The sequence below is a fragment of the Akebia trifoliata genome, chromosome 3, assembly GCF_017979445.1.
Source record: "Akebia trifoliata isolate Shusen 1 chromosome 3, ASM1797944v1, whole genome shotgun sequence".
NCBI lineage: Eukaryota > Viridiplantae > Streptophyta > Magnoliopsida > Ranunculales > Lardizabalaceae > Akebia > Akebia trifoliata.
The window spans coordinates 47937230-47954369 of NC_141377.1; the positions used below are offsets into that span (position 1 = coordinate 47937230).

The following is a 17140-nucleotide window of genomic DNA, read 5'->3' on the forward strand; positions in this document are numbered from 1 at the left end:
AAAACTTAGGGTGCTGAACATTTCCCATATATATATATATTATATATATATATATATATATATATATATATATATATATATATAGGGTCCCGTTCAGCAACAAACATTTTGGCAAAACATTTTTCAAAACATGGGTTAGAGGTCTGGAATGGGCTGATTTTTGGTGAGGATGATCTCTACGGTGAGGAGATCATCCTCACCAAAAATCAGCCCATTCCAAAACTTCTAGCCCCAGTTTACAAGTTGAAAAATCGTGGACCGTCTATTTTTTGTAAACCATTTTTGATGGGGTTAGAAGTTTTAGAATGGGCTGATTTTTGGTGATGATGATCTCCTCACTGTAGAGATCATCCTCATAAAAAATCAGCCCATTCCAAAACCTCTAACCCATGTTTTGCCAAAATGTTTGTTGCTGAACATTTCCCATATATATATATATATTTGGATTCTAATTAGAAAAATTTACTTAAAAGACCTAGATAGAGGGATCTTTTTTTAAATAATCCCTAAGTTTGGGGGGATTTCTTAGTAATTCATTTAATCAAATTTTTTTTTCTTAACAGTATGTGGGCAATTCAACTTGGTCCAATATTTTTCTAAAAGGATTGAGCCGAATAAAGAATGAGGCTTTTAGTGCATATGTATGTTTTACATTTTGATCAAACTTGATCTAGATAAATATGATCTTAAATATAGGATCTAAGACTAAACAACTTAAATGCTTCTATTGTATTCTTTGATGGAAAGATTATTATTCATATATTATTAGTAAATTTATTATATTTACATTACTTTACGGCATTCCAATAGAATTTTAAAATGGAAAAGATCTAAAATTTTGTATATCAAAGGAAAATATCTACAATTTTGTACACTTGCTACATTAGTCACATATATATTGCGTACATTTTAATGTGTTATTTTATTATTACTCTTTTAAAAAATCTCAATGATCTTCCACTCCAACTTTAAAATTCACTCTCCAGTCTCATACGAATTTTAAAAGGACATGATGGCCATAAAAAAAAAAAAAAATTCATTCTCTCTAATAAGCCAGGTTTCAGAAAGTTAATTAATAGAATCAGCAGAGAGAGAGAGAGAGAGAGGGTTTTACTGTGATTCTTACAATTCTAACATGGAGATGCATACATAAAGGTTTTTACTTGTATCACGAGGAAATATCTCAATGGCTACGTGCACATCCCACGTCAGACTTGTGAGAATCGCAATAAATACCCTGTGTCATTCCAGCATTTTCCTTATCAAATCCATCTTAAATTACTCCCTCCTCAATGTAACATATGATATGATGCAATCGAGTTCTTTAGACATAAACCTCTCCATTTAAACGGGAAGAGAGGTGGGTGGAGGGTGGTCCTCTAAAGCCATAAAAAAAATCAAATAATCCAAAGCTGTCGATCCATCTACTTTTCTCGACAATCCCAGGTGGAGTCCTCATCAATGCCACGTGTCAAGAGCAAAAAATAAAAAAATTAAAAACACAACACGTTCAAACATAGACTCTTTCCCACGGCCAGCAGGCATGTCAAGACATCAAGCATACCCTTTAACATGCAGCTGCTGCTGCATTGTCTGCAGTTCTTCGTACAAAAAGCCAAGACTGGTTCACCACTTCAATTGACGCCATTAATGGTTTGGTGTAGCTCTTCAACTCAATTTCACGCATAAAGCGTGGACGACGCATTGGGTTTTCTGTTTCAGATGTAATATTTCGAAACATTGAATACCCATCACCCAAAAACTAAAGGATTCAGATTTATGTGTATAAATGGAGAATGAAAAACTGAAGAACGAAAGGTCATTGTCCGAAACTCCAACATGGGCTGTCTCAACGGTCATAACGGCCATGGTTTGTTTTGGTTTTCTCGTTCACGGGTCTTTACAGCTGATTGGGAAGGTGAGAACGTTTTGTAGTTCTTGGTCCTTTTGGTTTTGGTTTTGGCTTTTGGGTTCTATTTTATTTACGTCGTTCTCTGGTTTGAATTTTATCAAACAGTGGTTAATTAGGACTAAGAGGAAAGCTCTGATTGCTGCTCTAGAGAAGATTAAGGAAGGTAAGGTAATTAATGGGTTTTCTTCTGTTCCTTTTTTTTGTTGGGAAATTTTAGATTTTGAGTTTTTTGTTGTTGTTGTTTCTTCAAACAGAGCTAATGCTCTTTGGTCTTCTATCATTGCTGATGGGTCACTGGACCATTTGGGTATCTAAGATTTGCGTGAAATCTTCGGCCTTAAGCAGCCGATTCTATCCGTGTAGAGCAGAAAGCTATGATACATTAGCAATGCCCCAACATCGTAATTTAGTTTCTTTCAATCACACAGTTTTCCCAGAGCATGAGCAGTCGACCGTGCGGCATGAATACTGCCCTGAGGTATTCAATTTCCCAAACCCATGTAGTTTGAATTTTTCTTATGATCTTGAGATAAAAAGTAAGCTTGCAAATGTAGGTTTAGAGATTTCGACCATGATGTCTTTTTAGTTTTCCTTCACAAGAATTGTCCTTAATTGAATGATAGGAGCACTAATATAGGCAGGGCCGGCTCAATACAAGTTAAGGCCCAAGGCAAAACTCTAAATGAGACCCTTTTTTAGATATTTAGTATATTAATATAAATAATATTAATTAATTATGTATATAATAAAAACAATGGGTTTTTTTTTTTTTTTTTTGGTGCTAAAATTATCTTTTGTTTCCTTATGATGTTAAGAGATTCCACTAAAAGTTATTTATGACATAATGTCTTACAAAAAGTTAATTAAAGTATGATTTATCAATAACACTACCATGCACTAGAATCTTGGGGGTGTTTATGAACGAACCTTCAAAAAAAAATTGACCTTGAAATTTCAACGTGGGTGAGGATGGAAATCTAAAGAGTTTTGGATTTTTTTTTTTTTGTAAACTATCAATTTCTAAAGTAATTGGGATCTAAGAGTCTTAATTAACATTTTTATTTATTTATAGGAAATCCGAATGTAAGAATTCTAAAGAATTTTTTTTTTTTTTTGGAGGGGAACGGGTGTTGTTCCTTTAAAGTAGGGAAGGGCTTATTAGAAAACAAGAGTAAGTCTAGCCTTACTAAGTTAGTAATCCTTGGGCTCACCAAGTACCCACCTTGTGACATCAAAAGACATGATCCGATGCTTCAGGGTTGCATAGGTCAAAATTCTATTAACTTCAATACAATTTTTTTTTCCTAAAAAAGTTACTTTTCATCGTTGAATTGTAATTTTAAACTTTGGGGTTAGGTGGAAGTTCAGTAGCCATCCATTTTAAAGACCTTGGATCAAGCCCAAAAGAAATTGATTTTTGAAAAAAAAAAATGTTTTGGATGTAACTTTTTCGATGAAACTTAGAGGCTGTGGTGTTGGATTGTTAATGTAGTAATCTGTGAGTAAAACAACCCTTAGTAAGGCTTAAAATCTTACTACGTTAGTAAGGAAAATGTTTCTCAAGTAACAATAGGGGGAGGTGGGGTTCCAGGTTAAAGAATGAGGACTTTTCTCCACATGGGCAAGGTATTTAGGAAAAAAAAAATAATGGCAGAATTTATATGAGAATCGTAATTTTTTTTGTTTTGTTTTTTTTTTGTGTGGGGGGGGGGGGGGGGGCAGGCTTCTCTAAATGTGGGGCCTTAGGCAATTGCCAAAGTGGCCTTCTGCTTCAGCCGGCCCTGAATATAGGTAGCTAATTTGGACAAGTCCACTACTTGTGTGAGAATTGTGTTGGTGTGTCTACCCTACCAAAGGCAATGAAAGATTCACCATTAGCATCTTTGTTATCGAAGCCTTATCCCAAAAATTTGAGGCCGGTTAATCAAATCTTGTTCCTCCATTCATTCTGTTTAAAGTCATTTCTTCTATTAATTCTAGTGTGGTTATATCCTCTCACTACCTCAAGACACATTCTTTTTGTTCTTCCTCTTGCTCCTTTAGACTTGCGTATCCCTTCTAATTGTTTGCGTGTGGCCTAACCATCTCAATCGACTTTCCTTAGTATGGGGCTACTCCTATTGAGACTGTTTTAATAAATATTCATTTTATTATTTGGTAATTGTGTGCAAGAAATCCAATCTTTTGGGATTTGGCTCTGATGATGATGTGTGCATGTAATGAAAGGAAGTTGGATGTAAGTTGTTTTTTTTCTTTTTCTTTAGAAAAAGTTGCATCGTAGGAAACAAAGTAAGAGGTCCAGTGTTTAAACAACTATAGGAGACCTGCTGACCTTCCATGTCTTTGTTAAGCTGAGATTTTGTTTCAATCATGGGATTGTGTCGCAATGCATGTGTGGTAGTGTATGATTTAGTTAAAGCTGATTCAAAGTAAGGTTGTTTTCCATTAGTTTGAGGAGTCGTGATGGCAACAAGGGGTCAAAATGCTCAAGTTCATGGTATGGAAAATAAACCAAACTCTTGAAAAGTATGATGCGCTACAACAAGTGGAACAAGAATTTCTCCAATAGAGCCAATCAGAGAGGGGATCAACTAGCTATGATGGTAGTGCCTCAAATATCGAACATCCTTTTCTATCATCATGAAAAATAAATGGAATTATTGATGAGACCATACTCAAGACTATTGGGAACTCTACTATGGTCTTCCGATTTATGATGAGTTTGAAGACTATGAGAATGGTATATAGAGAATTCTGCCAAGAAAAGTTTGTTTGGGTCAAATTTCCTGAAGAGAATGTTGAGGGTAAAATATAGATTTCCAACAATGTAGTGTTCGAGGTTGGTCAGAATGTTTTAATCAAATGCATTCAATCTAGAATTGCAACAAGACATCCATTCCATATGGAGATCTTGTCAAGAAATGAAGAAAATGACACATGGAATTGCTATGCCTATGAATGTGAACTTGTAGATAAATTCAGTTGTAGTTCCTTTCAGCTAAAATGGTTAGCCTTTGTTCATGAAGCTGGAAAATAATCTAAATATGGAGCTAGCCAATTTGATGTTTATAAACAATTCATTGATAGAACTCAAGGATGAATTTTTTAGCCACTGAGTAGAATGATGCATTTGAAGCTCATTTAGCCCAACCATGTAGTAGAATATTTTGATCTTTGGTAATTGGTACCCATTTAATGGGCCAAAACTTAAGTTCAACAAGCACATTTTAGTATCTTTTGGAAGCCCATGTTATGTAGCAAAATGTCTTTCTCATTTGCTCCTACAATTTTCTATTTACTTGAAGACTAAGCAAAGTTTTTATCATGGTGTTTTATAGTCAATCTTGATTCTTGAACCATTTATTATGATTTAGCTCAAGACTTAATTCATTTATCATGGTTTTGAGTTTCTAGTTGTTGAGTTCCCATGCAATATTTATTCCCTAATTATCCTATGTATCTTTTAGAATTATCTAAATTGTCCCAAAGTCTCCCTTGGACATTTTTCTTATATAAGATTCTATATATTGTATAAAATAAAAGAATGATGGAGAGACTTCTGATTGGTCAAATACTTTTTTTAAGCTTTGCTAGCATTGTTAGACTTGGTGTTCCTTAAGGTTCACTTGCAGAGATATTTTGTGGGTATCTCTTGATTCAACCACATTCAAAGATTATTTTCAGTCTTCTTGCTTGTTTTTCTTGTTTGGTGTCAAAGTTAAATATTTCTCTTTCTGGGCATCATATTTTTCGTCTGCATCAGTGCTCACGCACAAATTAAAAGGATCTATTAGAGGACATCCTGAGATTCACTGTCATGCGTAGGTTGATGATTTCTCCATGATTCTAGCTATATACTTCTCTATTTTATTTTCTATAGATATTGTGGAATAAAAGGACACAAGGTCATCTAGGAAACAACATAAGGTTATAAATGTTTCAAGCAATCAAGGCAACAACAACAAACAATGGGGACAATGAAAGGAAACAATAATCAATTGTAATGGTATCAAAAGTTTAAAGTTTCATGATCCATGCGATTTTTTTAATATTTTTTGAAAGTTTAGTGACCAACCAATGATAGCATCGTCTCCTATTTATGAAAACTTCAATTTTTATTAGTAACCATTTGCACTTTTGTAATGCTGGACATGTTCCTAACAACTCCACTTTCTTTTTTTGCATAAGCTATCAGAAACACTAATGAAATCATATGAAAGGAAAATTATTCATTTTACTTCTCTTTTGAAACTTACAGGTTTTTTTACCTGTCGATAATAAATATCAATAAACATACATAAACTACTAGAATCTTTTGCGAAAGGCAATGGAGATTTCCTTTTCAATATTGACTTGCAAGTGTCTTTCATTTTCAGGGTCATGAACCCTTTGCTTCATATGAAAGTCTCGAGCAACTTCATCGACTGTTGTTTGTTCTTGGTGTTATCCATGTTTTTTACAACTTCGCCACCATTGCTCTGGCTATGCTTAAGGTCAATTCTGTTCCTTCAAAACTTATTCTACAAGCTTACCTTTCTGATGTAGTTCTCTGACTTTGGAGCTTCTTTTTTATCAAGAGTTCTTAAGGTGTTTTTTTTTCCTTTTCCCTTGTCCTTTCTCATGCAGATATATAGCTGGAGAACATGGGAAAGTCAAGCAAAATCAATGATAAATCAGAGCTTACAAGGTGGGCGTGTTTGCTTGTAGTAATACTCCTGGTCAATATTGTTTGTGCACTTTTTTGAGAGGAAATATCTTACTCTTGTCCATTTTTTCTTTTATTCTTTGTGAATATTTTCTCCAATATCTTTCTTTATTTCTCTCTTAATCATTCTTTTAAGCATTTTTCTTAACAGTCATTTCAGTTGAATACTTTGGCATTTTAATCTTAAATTCTTAATTAGGTTCCTCGGAGGTAGGAACAAAGAATTACAGGCGTCTATCTACTTTCGTTTTTCACCATACATCTCACCCATGGAGCCAAAACAAAGTTCTCATTTGGATGGTAATCCCACGTCCTCAAAATTCTAATTATTTACTTGTTTATGTCATATATAGTGATTTTTCTTATTATATTGGTCAAGAAACATGATTTTTCAATGTTTTTTACTGTTTAAAATTTTGCAAAATCAATGCAAAAGTTGATCAGGCCTGTAGTTCCCCAACTTAGCCGAGTTTATATGGAACATTGGAGCTCAATGGACATTATAGGGATTTCCTGAAAATGATTATCTTTTACTTAGGAGGTTTATGAATTTGATTTATTTCACTTAAATAAAATATATTGAAGAAGGGTTGGGTAAAAATATACAAAGTTAAACGAGTATTGTCGTAATAAGATAATATAGTATCCCCCCCCCCCCCCCCCACATCATAAGTTACGTACAATATCTCAACTGATTGCATAACTCTGTTTCGATACTCTACTTTATTATACAATTTTAACCCTAATGAAGGGGTATTTGTTGGGACGATGGACAATGTGCTCATTACTATCATCTTTTGATTTTGCAGTATGTGTCATTTTTCAAAATATTTATCATGATATTAGAGGCAAAACTTGATTCTTGTCTTGCTCTTGAGTAATCTGGGAAGCTGATTTTTTTTTATAGTACTCGACCTTGAATAATGTTAGGATATATCCTTTTCATTACACTTGCCTCTAAGAAATTCCCTTCTAGCTCTATTTTATAGGTTGCAGCCTTGCTAATGTGAAATATTTTAAGTACTACAAACTACAAAGTATGGTATAGAAATAAGATATTTATCATCAACCATGTTATATATACTAGTTACTGTCGGAGTTTTTTAGGAATTGAAAGGATGCAATGGGTATATGATTGAATTGTGCAGGGGTATTTTAAGGTTTTTGGTTTTTGTCACTTATTAGGAGCATATTTTTAATTTCTTTAAAAGCTTATTATATGTCAGTGAGAGAAGGGAACTGTGAACAGCACATTTTGCAACCCCCTCAAAACCATATTCTCTCTTTTCTCTCGTTCATTCTTTATTCTCTTCCTTCTTTATTCCTTTAATATATATTATGGAATTAGAACAATATATATGTATATGGGTAGCGTTCAGCAGACAATCTTAGGGGGACAACGTTGGGAGACAAAATTTGTCCTATATGGCTTAAAAGTTTCGGATTGGGTTGATTTTTTGTGAGGATGATCTCTATGGTGAGGAGATCATCCTCACAAAAAATCAGCCCAATCTGAAACTTTTAAGCCATATAGGACAAATTTTGTCTCCCAACGTTGTCCCCCTAAGATTGTCTGCCGAACGCTACCCATCAAAAGTGATTTACAAATTAACGACACAAATCAATGGTCCACAATTCTTCAACTTTGTAAACCACTTCCCATCAAAAGTGATTTACAAATTAACGACACAAATCAATGGTCCACAATTCTTCAACTTTGTAAACCACTTTTGATTGGGCTGATTTTTTGTGAGGATGATCTCATCACCATAGAGATGATCCTCACAAAAAACCAGCCCAATCCGAGACTTCTAACCCATATAGGACACATTTGGCTCCCAACGTTGGCTGCCAAACGAGACCCTATATATATATATATAGAGGGTCAGGTTCAACAACCAATAACGTAGCCAAAGTGTTTTGTCCCATATGGGCTAAAAGGAATGGGCTGATTTTTTGTGAGGATAATATCTATGGTGACGAGATCATTCTCACAAAAAATCAGCCTATTCTGAAACCTCTAACCCTAGTTTCCAAGTTGAAGAATCGTGGACCGTTAATTTGTAAACCACTTTTGATGGGATTAGAAGTTACCAAATGGGCTGATTTTTTGTGAGGATGATCTTCTCACCATAGAGACTATCCTCACAAAAAATCAGCCCATTCCGAAACTTTTAGCCACATATGACAAAACCTTGGCTACCGAATGCTATCCATATATATATTTGTAGGGGAGCGTTCGGCTGACAATCTTAGGATGACAAAACGGCGCCAAAACTTTTGTCCTATGTGGGTTAGAAATTTTGGATTGAGCTGATTTTGTGTGAGGATGATCTCCTCACCATATAGATCATTCTCACAAAAAATCAGCCTAATCCGAAACGTTTAAGCCACTAGGACAAATTTTGTCAGCCAACGTTGTCATCCTAAGATTGTCAGCTGAACGCTCACTCCCCATATATATATATGTATGTATATAGATAGATTTGAGCTTTCCAACCGCATGAAGCTAATACATAAATTTACTTGGCCACTATATACAGTTTTGTCCATGCTGGACTATTTGCATACTTAAACTACTCCATTTTGCAGCTTTGTTTCACCCGCCAATTTTGGAGTTCTATAAACAGAGCCGACTACATGGCACTTCGCTTGGGCTTTATTAGCGTGAGTTCCTTTTCTATTATATATTGGTGGATATTTCACCCAGCTAGATCTTATAAGTAGGAAAAATGAACAGATGGATCCAATTAATTAAGATTTGTATCTCTGGTATAATAAGCACAAAACCCACCCATAGAAGCAAATGTTGGTGTAGGGTAGCAATGAAACTGAACAATATGGAGAATTGTAAGTATTAATTGTGCATTTAAACCGGAAGAAAGAGCTTCATTTGTTTTTGTGTGTGTGTGCGCACACTCTTGTGCTTTTCTGTTAAATCATTATATCCGTCGCATTCAAAACTTCCCATGTAAATAATTTTCTGGCTCCAAACCAATGAGATGGTCAAGTTCATCTAGACAAACATTTCTTGTTAACTATTTCATTCTTTAATGTTCAAATGCATTTATTAATTCTTTTTATACTCTATTATGAATTGTAGAATCACAAACTTCATCTGTCATATGATTTCCATAGTTATATGCTTCGTAGCATGGAGGATGAATTTCGTGATATTGTAGGAATCAGGTATCCCTCTGTACTCTACTTTGAAGTTGGTGACCCTTTTAAATTGAATTTTGGATTTGTGTTATATATCACTACATGAAAAAGGGGTAAATTTGACGTCAAGGTCCATCGAATTTACCCATTTTTTTACGTAGTGTATTTTATTCTGTTTTATTTCCTATAGGTAAGGTAATATATTTCTCATTTTATTCTTTTTAAATTATGACTGTGGGTTTGCTTATTGTCCTAAAGAATCATTTCAATTAAATCATAGTTTATTGATTAAAATATGCTCATGTTTTATACTACTTGTTTTTCAAAACACTTACATTCTTGAGATCCGAAGATATATCGTTTCATTTATTTTTATTTTTAGACTGATAAGCTAACCTATTCAAGACCATTTGAATTTTATTTTTCATATTATTTTTGTTACATGTAATTCTTGTCTAAGTGGGAAAGGAGGCTTCCGTACAAATTGTAAATCCCCAGGGAATTGTTTTTTATAGTTCGTTGAATTCTTCCTTATAAATTTGTAAATACTTCGGGCATTATTTTAAGGTTCATCTTATTAATGCCAAGTTGCATAGAAGAACACGCAGTTAGTAAATAAGTGAGTATTGCACGATCTCCCATCATACACTGCATGTATGTTTAATTTATTCATATTGTCCAATGACCATCTAACAAGCATTTTGTTATAGTTTATGATTTCATGGGCTTTAGCCTAGTATTTTCCCCTCGTATTTTTCCACTGCACTTACTTATTTCATCTGATAGCACTTTCGTTTCTTTTTTGGTGTCAGATGGCACATTTTCATGTACAAGATTTTTCTTGCAGTGCAATTATTTAAAAAACAGATCATACTGGTGTTTTTCACTGGAAACATTGCCTAGCATAAATGTTTGAGGAAGACTTACTTAATTTGATAATGAATTGATAATACATAGTTTTGATTTTCATTTTATCTATACTCGACTTTGGAACAATGCCTAGAGAGCCCATATTGCTAGTGCTAGGTAAACTGTTTTCTTCTTAAATGTAAGTGTTTGTGCAGAACTTTGTAATTGCATGATGGTTATGAAGTATTTAGGCATGTGTATGTGTGCACTATTCTTTGGCTGTATATTTGTCATATTCTTTGGATATGAATTAGGCACGTCAGATATAAAGAAAGAGAAGTAGGTATAAGACCTCAATGAAACATGGACAATATGCCATTACTGGATGAGGCACATCTGATATAATCATATAGATTAGATCAAAATATAAAGATGTCAAAATAGTGAGTATTGTTATGTGTTTTCATAGATTGGGGAGTAGATAGTTATCAATAATTGCATAATCAAGTGAAAAGTACCTCTGATATTGGTTTCATCCGTAGACTGCCACATAAGATTTATTTTCTGTTGGATACCAGTGAAGTTATTATGAAGTGCTGACTAAATATATTATCTTACAACTTTTGTTTTCCATATGCAGCATTCCACTATGGGCTTATTCCATATTGTGCATTTTTGTAAATTTTCATGGTAATTTCTGGAAGCTTGTTCATTCTTGAGATTTAATTAGAAAAAAAACCAGTTTTTTTTTTAAAAAATCTTGTAAGCCACCATTGATCGCCAGTTTTTGGGTGTTGGAACCTGAGACAACTTTAATAAGTGCAAAACATATTATTTATGTTTCCATGCCACAGATTTTAGACTAATTTATGAACTATATTTTATTTTCCTTTTGTTTTCTTTTTTTCCTTACCTATAGCATGAATAATGTGATCCCTTATTTCAGGAACCAATGCTTACTTCTGGCTTTCTTTCATTCCAGCCATTGTAAGTACTCACAGTTATATTGCACTAGTTTCTACCCGCTCAATTCTCTGTTATTATATTCCACTAATCAGTTTTTTCTCCAATAATACATAAGTTGATCCTGCTAGTTGGTACAAAACTGCACCATATAGTGCTAAAACTGGCTCTTGAAGTTATGGACACAAATACATGCACGGGAAATCAGTTTAACCTAAGAGATGAGCTCTTCTGGCTTGGAAAGCCAAAACTTCTGTTATGGTTAATACAACTAATCTCATTTCAGGTATATAGAGCAGAAACATTCAGTAGCTTTTAAAAATATTATCTGCGGAAGAAATTCTTATTGTTTCATGGGCATTTGATTTGCAGAATGCATTTGAGATGGCAACATTTATTTGGTCACTGGTAAGAATTTGTTACGATGTTTATTTGGTTACACTAAGTGAAACATAAGGGGAACATATCAAGCCACATAGCAGTATATGTGGGGCACAGGCCCCACCATTCAATGCGTCCCACCTGTGAGACACTTATGACAGCAAGCAACATGATCGAATGATCTTTACCATCCAATAACCCACTTTTTTCTTGGACCATTGTCCATATCTTTTTCCATTCAAAAGATTACAATAAATCAAATCAATATAAGCTATAAGAAATCTCCTTGGTGGGTCCGTTGAATGGTAGTTTTACCTCCGAATGTGCGCTGGATTGTGGTTGTGCCATTGATTAGATTGATTATTAATTATTTCCTTAAGTTTCCCATTATCAGGATTTCAAAGAGTTCCCTTCTTAAGGATTTTTTTTTTTTTTTTGCTGGGAACTCTCCTCTAAGGAAATGATGTTTGATGTCTAGCATTGACGCATGAATCTAAATGGATGGCTTCATGAGTCCAGAGGAGGGATGATTTTGGAATGTGATATAAAAGTGATGCAACTATGTTATGGGTGATTAAAGATAAATCAAACATTTTGTTCAGGATAACTTGGGCGTTGGCGAGTCATGTGTAGAGTTTTATTTATTTAGTTATTTCACCCCAACTCTATAAAAATCAATCAACCAAAAACTGGTTTTTAGACTACATTAGTCTTCACAAATGAATTTGTTCACCTAAAGCCAACTTCTGGGTCATTATCTAGATCTGTCTTTAACTCTTTATTATCAGGTCTTAGTAGACATACCAACATTGGTTGTTTTGGTACCTACTATTTTCTATGCATCTTTCTGACAATTTTACAAGATACCATATTTATTTCTATTCAGTGGGAAATAAGAGGAGCTTCATGTTTCATGGAGAATCGTATTTTTCTTGTTATCCGCTTGGCATCAGGGTATGTCTTCATTATAATGTTCTTTGTTTGCTTGCGTTCTCTTTTAGTCCATAAAAAAATATGAAAACTTTTAATATCAAATTGTGTGTGGGACAATAATTAATTATTTTGATTTCAAAATATATAAAAGTGATTGTAGTGGTGATCAGTCCAAAATATGGAGCAACTGTTGACAGTTTTGTGTATCCTCTAATATTTAGATATCATCATCAAAGCCTTATCCCAAAGTTTTTAAAGATGTTAGATAACTGCAGGATTACTTTCCAGTTCTGGTGTAGCTACATTACCTTTCCGCTATATGTAATAATTACACAGGTATGAGTCAACTCTTTGGAATGCATAATATTATCTAAAAATGGGGTCCTCCCTTCCTTTAAAATCATTGGTGTTACTGATGCACAGATGGGATCAAAGTTCAAGAAATCTGTAGTTAGCGAAAGTGTTAGAGAATCACTTTTTGGGTGGCGTAGGAGAGCAGAGAGGTCAAGACAACATGGTTCCCGTGCCAACCTGGCTACAGCAACATCAACCAGCTCTTTGGATTCCATCGTTGATGAGATGTCTAAAATCAATTATGCTGCCTCAGGCAGCAATCCTATCAGCTCTATGAGATTTGAAAACGTCTTGAGCTCACAACAACCAGTCTGTGTGGCAGAGAGCGAGATTTTTGAACAAGCTCCAAATGATAAAGATTTATATTATTCACTTAGTTCAGGTACTCTCTATGACAGTTATGATGATGATGGTGATGAGAAACAGAAAAATAACTCGTGCCTCATTACACCAGATGAAGAATTTTAGTATCTTTTTCGATACGTCTGCTTTGTCTCATATTGCAAAATGGTAGTTGTTTACAGATAAAATAGCTTGTTCTTCATTCAGTTAATACTTGAAAATTACAAATAGAATGTCTTTGTACAGTCATTTTACATTTAATATGTCCTTTCTGGTCTACAGTTGTATTCCTTTTGTTCCATAGATGGTTTTAGCTGTTGATAGAGGGGTAGGCATTGAGAAGGGATACCACCGTTGGTGGCCGAGGTAAAGATGGGCAACCATGGTTTAAAAAATGTTGAGAAGTGACCTCAAGATCGACCTCATTTCACACTTATCTGAGGTGGATGTGTGTGGAACAATAGATGCTTTTCATCGAGATTCGATTTGAAAAGTATCTATGGTTCTGTATGCACCTCCATGTCAGAAAAGTGTGAACTAAGGTCAATCTTGAGGTCACTCCTGCACAATTCTTTTAAATGTCTATGTTTATTTAATGTTGATTCCAATTAAATTAATGTAAATTTCATATATTTTTAGTGAATGGAGATAGAGTAATTATGTGATATTTGTTGTGTTATTTAGTTAAGGCGAACAGTAGGTAATTTGGAATGGAGTAATACTATTGATTGTTTCCATCTCTCATGGGTCATATAGTTTGTTTTTTGAGAAAGCATGTTTTTGGCTCTCGTTTCAAATATTTAGCAAAATCGTATATATCTTTTTTGAGAAAATATAAATATGAGTCAAAAGCCAAAATTTGTCGTATATGAGTTAAAAGTTTCAGATTGAACAAATTTTTTGTAATGATGATTTCATCCTCAAATTAACCCAGGTAGGTCAAATTTTAGCTCCGGATGATGGTTGCCTAACCTGATATATATATATATTGGAAGCGGTTCAACAGCCCTAAAGATTGCCAAGCATTGTGTCAAACATTTTTCAAAACATGGGTTAGAAGTTTTGGAATGAGCTGATTTTTTGTGAGGATGATCTCTACGGTGAAGAGTTCATCATCTCCAAAAATCAGCTCATTTTGAAATTTCTAACCTTAATTTACAAATTGAAGAATCGTGGACCGTCCAATTTTTGTAAATCACTTTTGATGGGGTTAGAAGTTTTGGAATAGGCTGGTTTTTGGCGAGGATGATCTCCTCATTATAGAGATCATAGTCACAAAAAATCAGCCCATTCCAAAACTTCTAACCCATATTTAGAAAAATGTTTGGCAAACTTTAAGGTCGTTGAAGGGACATGTTGAAAAACAAAAGAATCTTCAATGGAGGAATTTAGGAGAGGTATTTGTAACGGGTTTCTCTGAGAGGCTTTGGAATAATTATGCGTGAGAGAGTTTGATTTGATTCAAGAGAGAGGGAGGGAGTTTGTCCGATTTGAAGAGAATTAGGGTTTCGTGTTTGATTAAGAGAGAGAGAGAGAGAGAAAAGAGTAGGTTTTTTATTTTCAAAGGTTAAATTCAGAGTCGTGTTAAAGTGACTCCAATGGGAGACACATGGGGGACACCTTGACGTGGTAGTGCGTGCATGTACGTAGATGCATTTTACTCGTACCTCAAAGAAAATACATTTATAGGCATGCATAAGTCACCACGTCAAGATATCTCCCGTGTGTCCCCTAGGCCACTCTAACATTAATCTTAAATTTGTTGGGGAGGGAGTTGGTTATAATTTTTAAGGTTTTATTTGTAAATAATGAAAAAATGATTGAAAAGTCCTGCATGACTGAATTATAGCTGGAAAATTTGATCGTGGCTGTCGGATCTCGACTCATCCCACGGGCATTATCTTTTGTCATTGATTTTGTTTTTCAACATGTCCTCTAAATGGTGGATGGTCAGGGGATTGGGGGATAACCATTTGTTACAATGCCTTTACCAAACCACTCAAATATCATCCATTTTTTCATTGTTTTTTACAACAACATCAAATATCGTCAAGTCTTGTAAAATGGGCAACATCTAGATATTGTAAGAAATATTTGTTCCTCAATCCCACCTACACACCTAAAGATTTGGGGTCAGTGAAACGAATCCTTTTTCTCCATTGAATTTTACAAATAGCCTTATCTCATTTAATTAAAGTGTATTTATATCTGCTTTCACTATTCAATCCACATTCTCTATTAAGGATGCTCTTTTTTGTGCATAAAATGTATATAATATTTTAAGATTGGGATTGTAGTTAATCTTTTTTTTACATTTTCAAATAGTTTCAATTAAATTTCTCTTGACTATTTATTGGGGTTATTCTACAATATATTTTTTTAATATCTTTATTTTGTAACTTTTTAGTTTTATCACTTAATATCTTCGTTTCTATCATGCTCAATCTATTAACTTGATATCTCTTGAATGCCCAACAGTCATATACATAAAATACACCATCTTCTTATAAAAATTTTCTTTTAATTTAATTGGTATATGCTAAGTCACGTAGGATTCTAGAAATGCAAATCTAATTCAATCAAACAATCCTAATTCTTTAGGCAACGTCTTGGCCATTTTTATCTTCTTATGTATAGTGGATTTAAGATATGAAAAATGGGTTGGGTTATTTTGACAAAATCTTAGACAATATTCTAGATAAATTTTTGTCTTATATGACTAAAAAGTTTTTAAATGGATCTCTATAGTCAGTAGATCGTCCTCATAAAAAAATCAGTCAATTTTGAAACTTGTAACCCCATGAAAAATGGTTACAAACTAACGGTAAAATTTGATGATTGACGATTCACAATTCTTCAACTTATAAACTAGGGTTAGACATTTCAGAATTGGCTGATTTTTTGTGATGATGATTTTCTCACCACAGAGATCATCCTCACAAAAGATCAGTTCATTTCGAAACTTTTAACCCATACAAGACAAAATGCTTTGTCTAGAATGTTGTCTAAGATTTTGTCAAAAGAACACCACCCATTAAAAATAACTACTAATTATACTCCACATACTTGATCTTACCTCTACTTATTCTAAAGTCTTTGGACGTTAATATTTCTCTCCGAATGTGATCCTATTAGATCAATTTAACAAATTTTCAATCAAATTTGTGTGTCCAATTTTCAAAATATTACTAGACAGGAGTGAAATGTATACTTTAGAAAAATCTAAATAATAAAACATAATGGTGGGTCCTACTCTCTTTGCCTCAAGATTTGTACACATAAACAATGTATCTTGAGGTCAAGTTTTAACTTTTTACCTCTTATCTTCTTCCACCTAATATTATCCCTCAAACTTTATCGTCTTTCTACTTCTCCTCCTTTCTTAATAATACCTCACAAACTTTTTTTCCCTTCTTTTACCCTCCTTAATCCTTTGAAGTCTGAATAGTACTTCTTCAACTTTATTATTTTTTCTCTTTTATCCCTTCAACCCCAAAGAGGATGCTCGCGACGTAGGCATGGGCACATTCTAATTTATA

The 17140-nt window shown here is 33.9% G+C and overlaps 1 protein-coding gene across 3 annotated transcripts; it reads left to right on the forward strand.

Moving 5' to 3' along the window:
• Positions 1–1120: 1120 nt before the first annotated feature.
• On the forward strand, positions 1121–13902 carry LOC147407524 (MLO-like protein 4). 3 transcript variants are annotated; one of them, XM_086436151.1, is made up of 15 exons: positions 1124–1918; positions 2018–2075; positions 2167–2390; positions 6289–6405; positions 6539–6599; positions 6817–6917; positions 9210–9284; positions 9721–9806; positions 11269–11318; positions 11575–11615; positions 11710–11877; positions 11964–11999; positions 12859–12926; positions 13127–13241; positions 13329–13902. In XM_086436151.1, the coding sequence occupies exons 1-15, from the start codon at positions 1790–1792 to the stop codon at positions 13725–13727; spliced, it is 1728 nt and encodes a 575-aa protein (XP_086292277.1). In that variant the 5' UTR covers positions 1124–1789; the 3' UTR covers positions 13728–13902. The 3 variants fall into 3 exon arrangements, with proteins under 3 accessions (XP_086292279.1, XP_086292277.1, XP_086292278.1); XM_086436152.1 differs by having other exon boundaries at positions 1126–1918; positions 13181–13241; XM_086436153.1 differs by lacking the exon at positions 11269–11318 and having other exon boundaries at positions 1121–1918; positions 11723–11877.
• The last annotated feature ends 3238 nt before the right edge of the window (positions 13903–17140 follow it).

Bases quoted from the DNA above. Each gene is read 5' to 3' on its own strand.
- LOC147407524 (XM_086436151.1), top strand. From the start codon at position 1,790: ATGGAGAATGAAAAACTGAAGAACGAAAGGTCATTGTCCGAAACTCCA. The intron at 6,406-6,538 runs GTCAATTCTGTT...TTTCTCATGCAG, and splicing joins TTGCTCTGGCTATGCTTAAG to ATATATAGCTGGAGAACATG. The intron at 12,000-12,858 runs GTAAGAATTTGT...ATTTCTATTCAG, and splicing joins CAACATTTATTTGGTCACTG to TGGGAAATAAGAGGAGCTTC.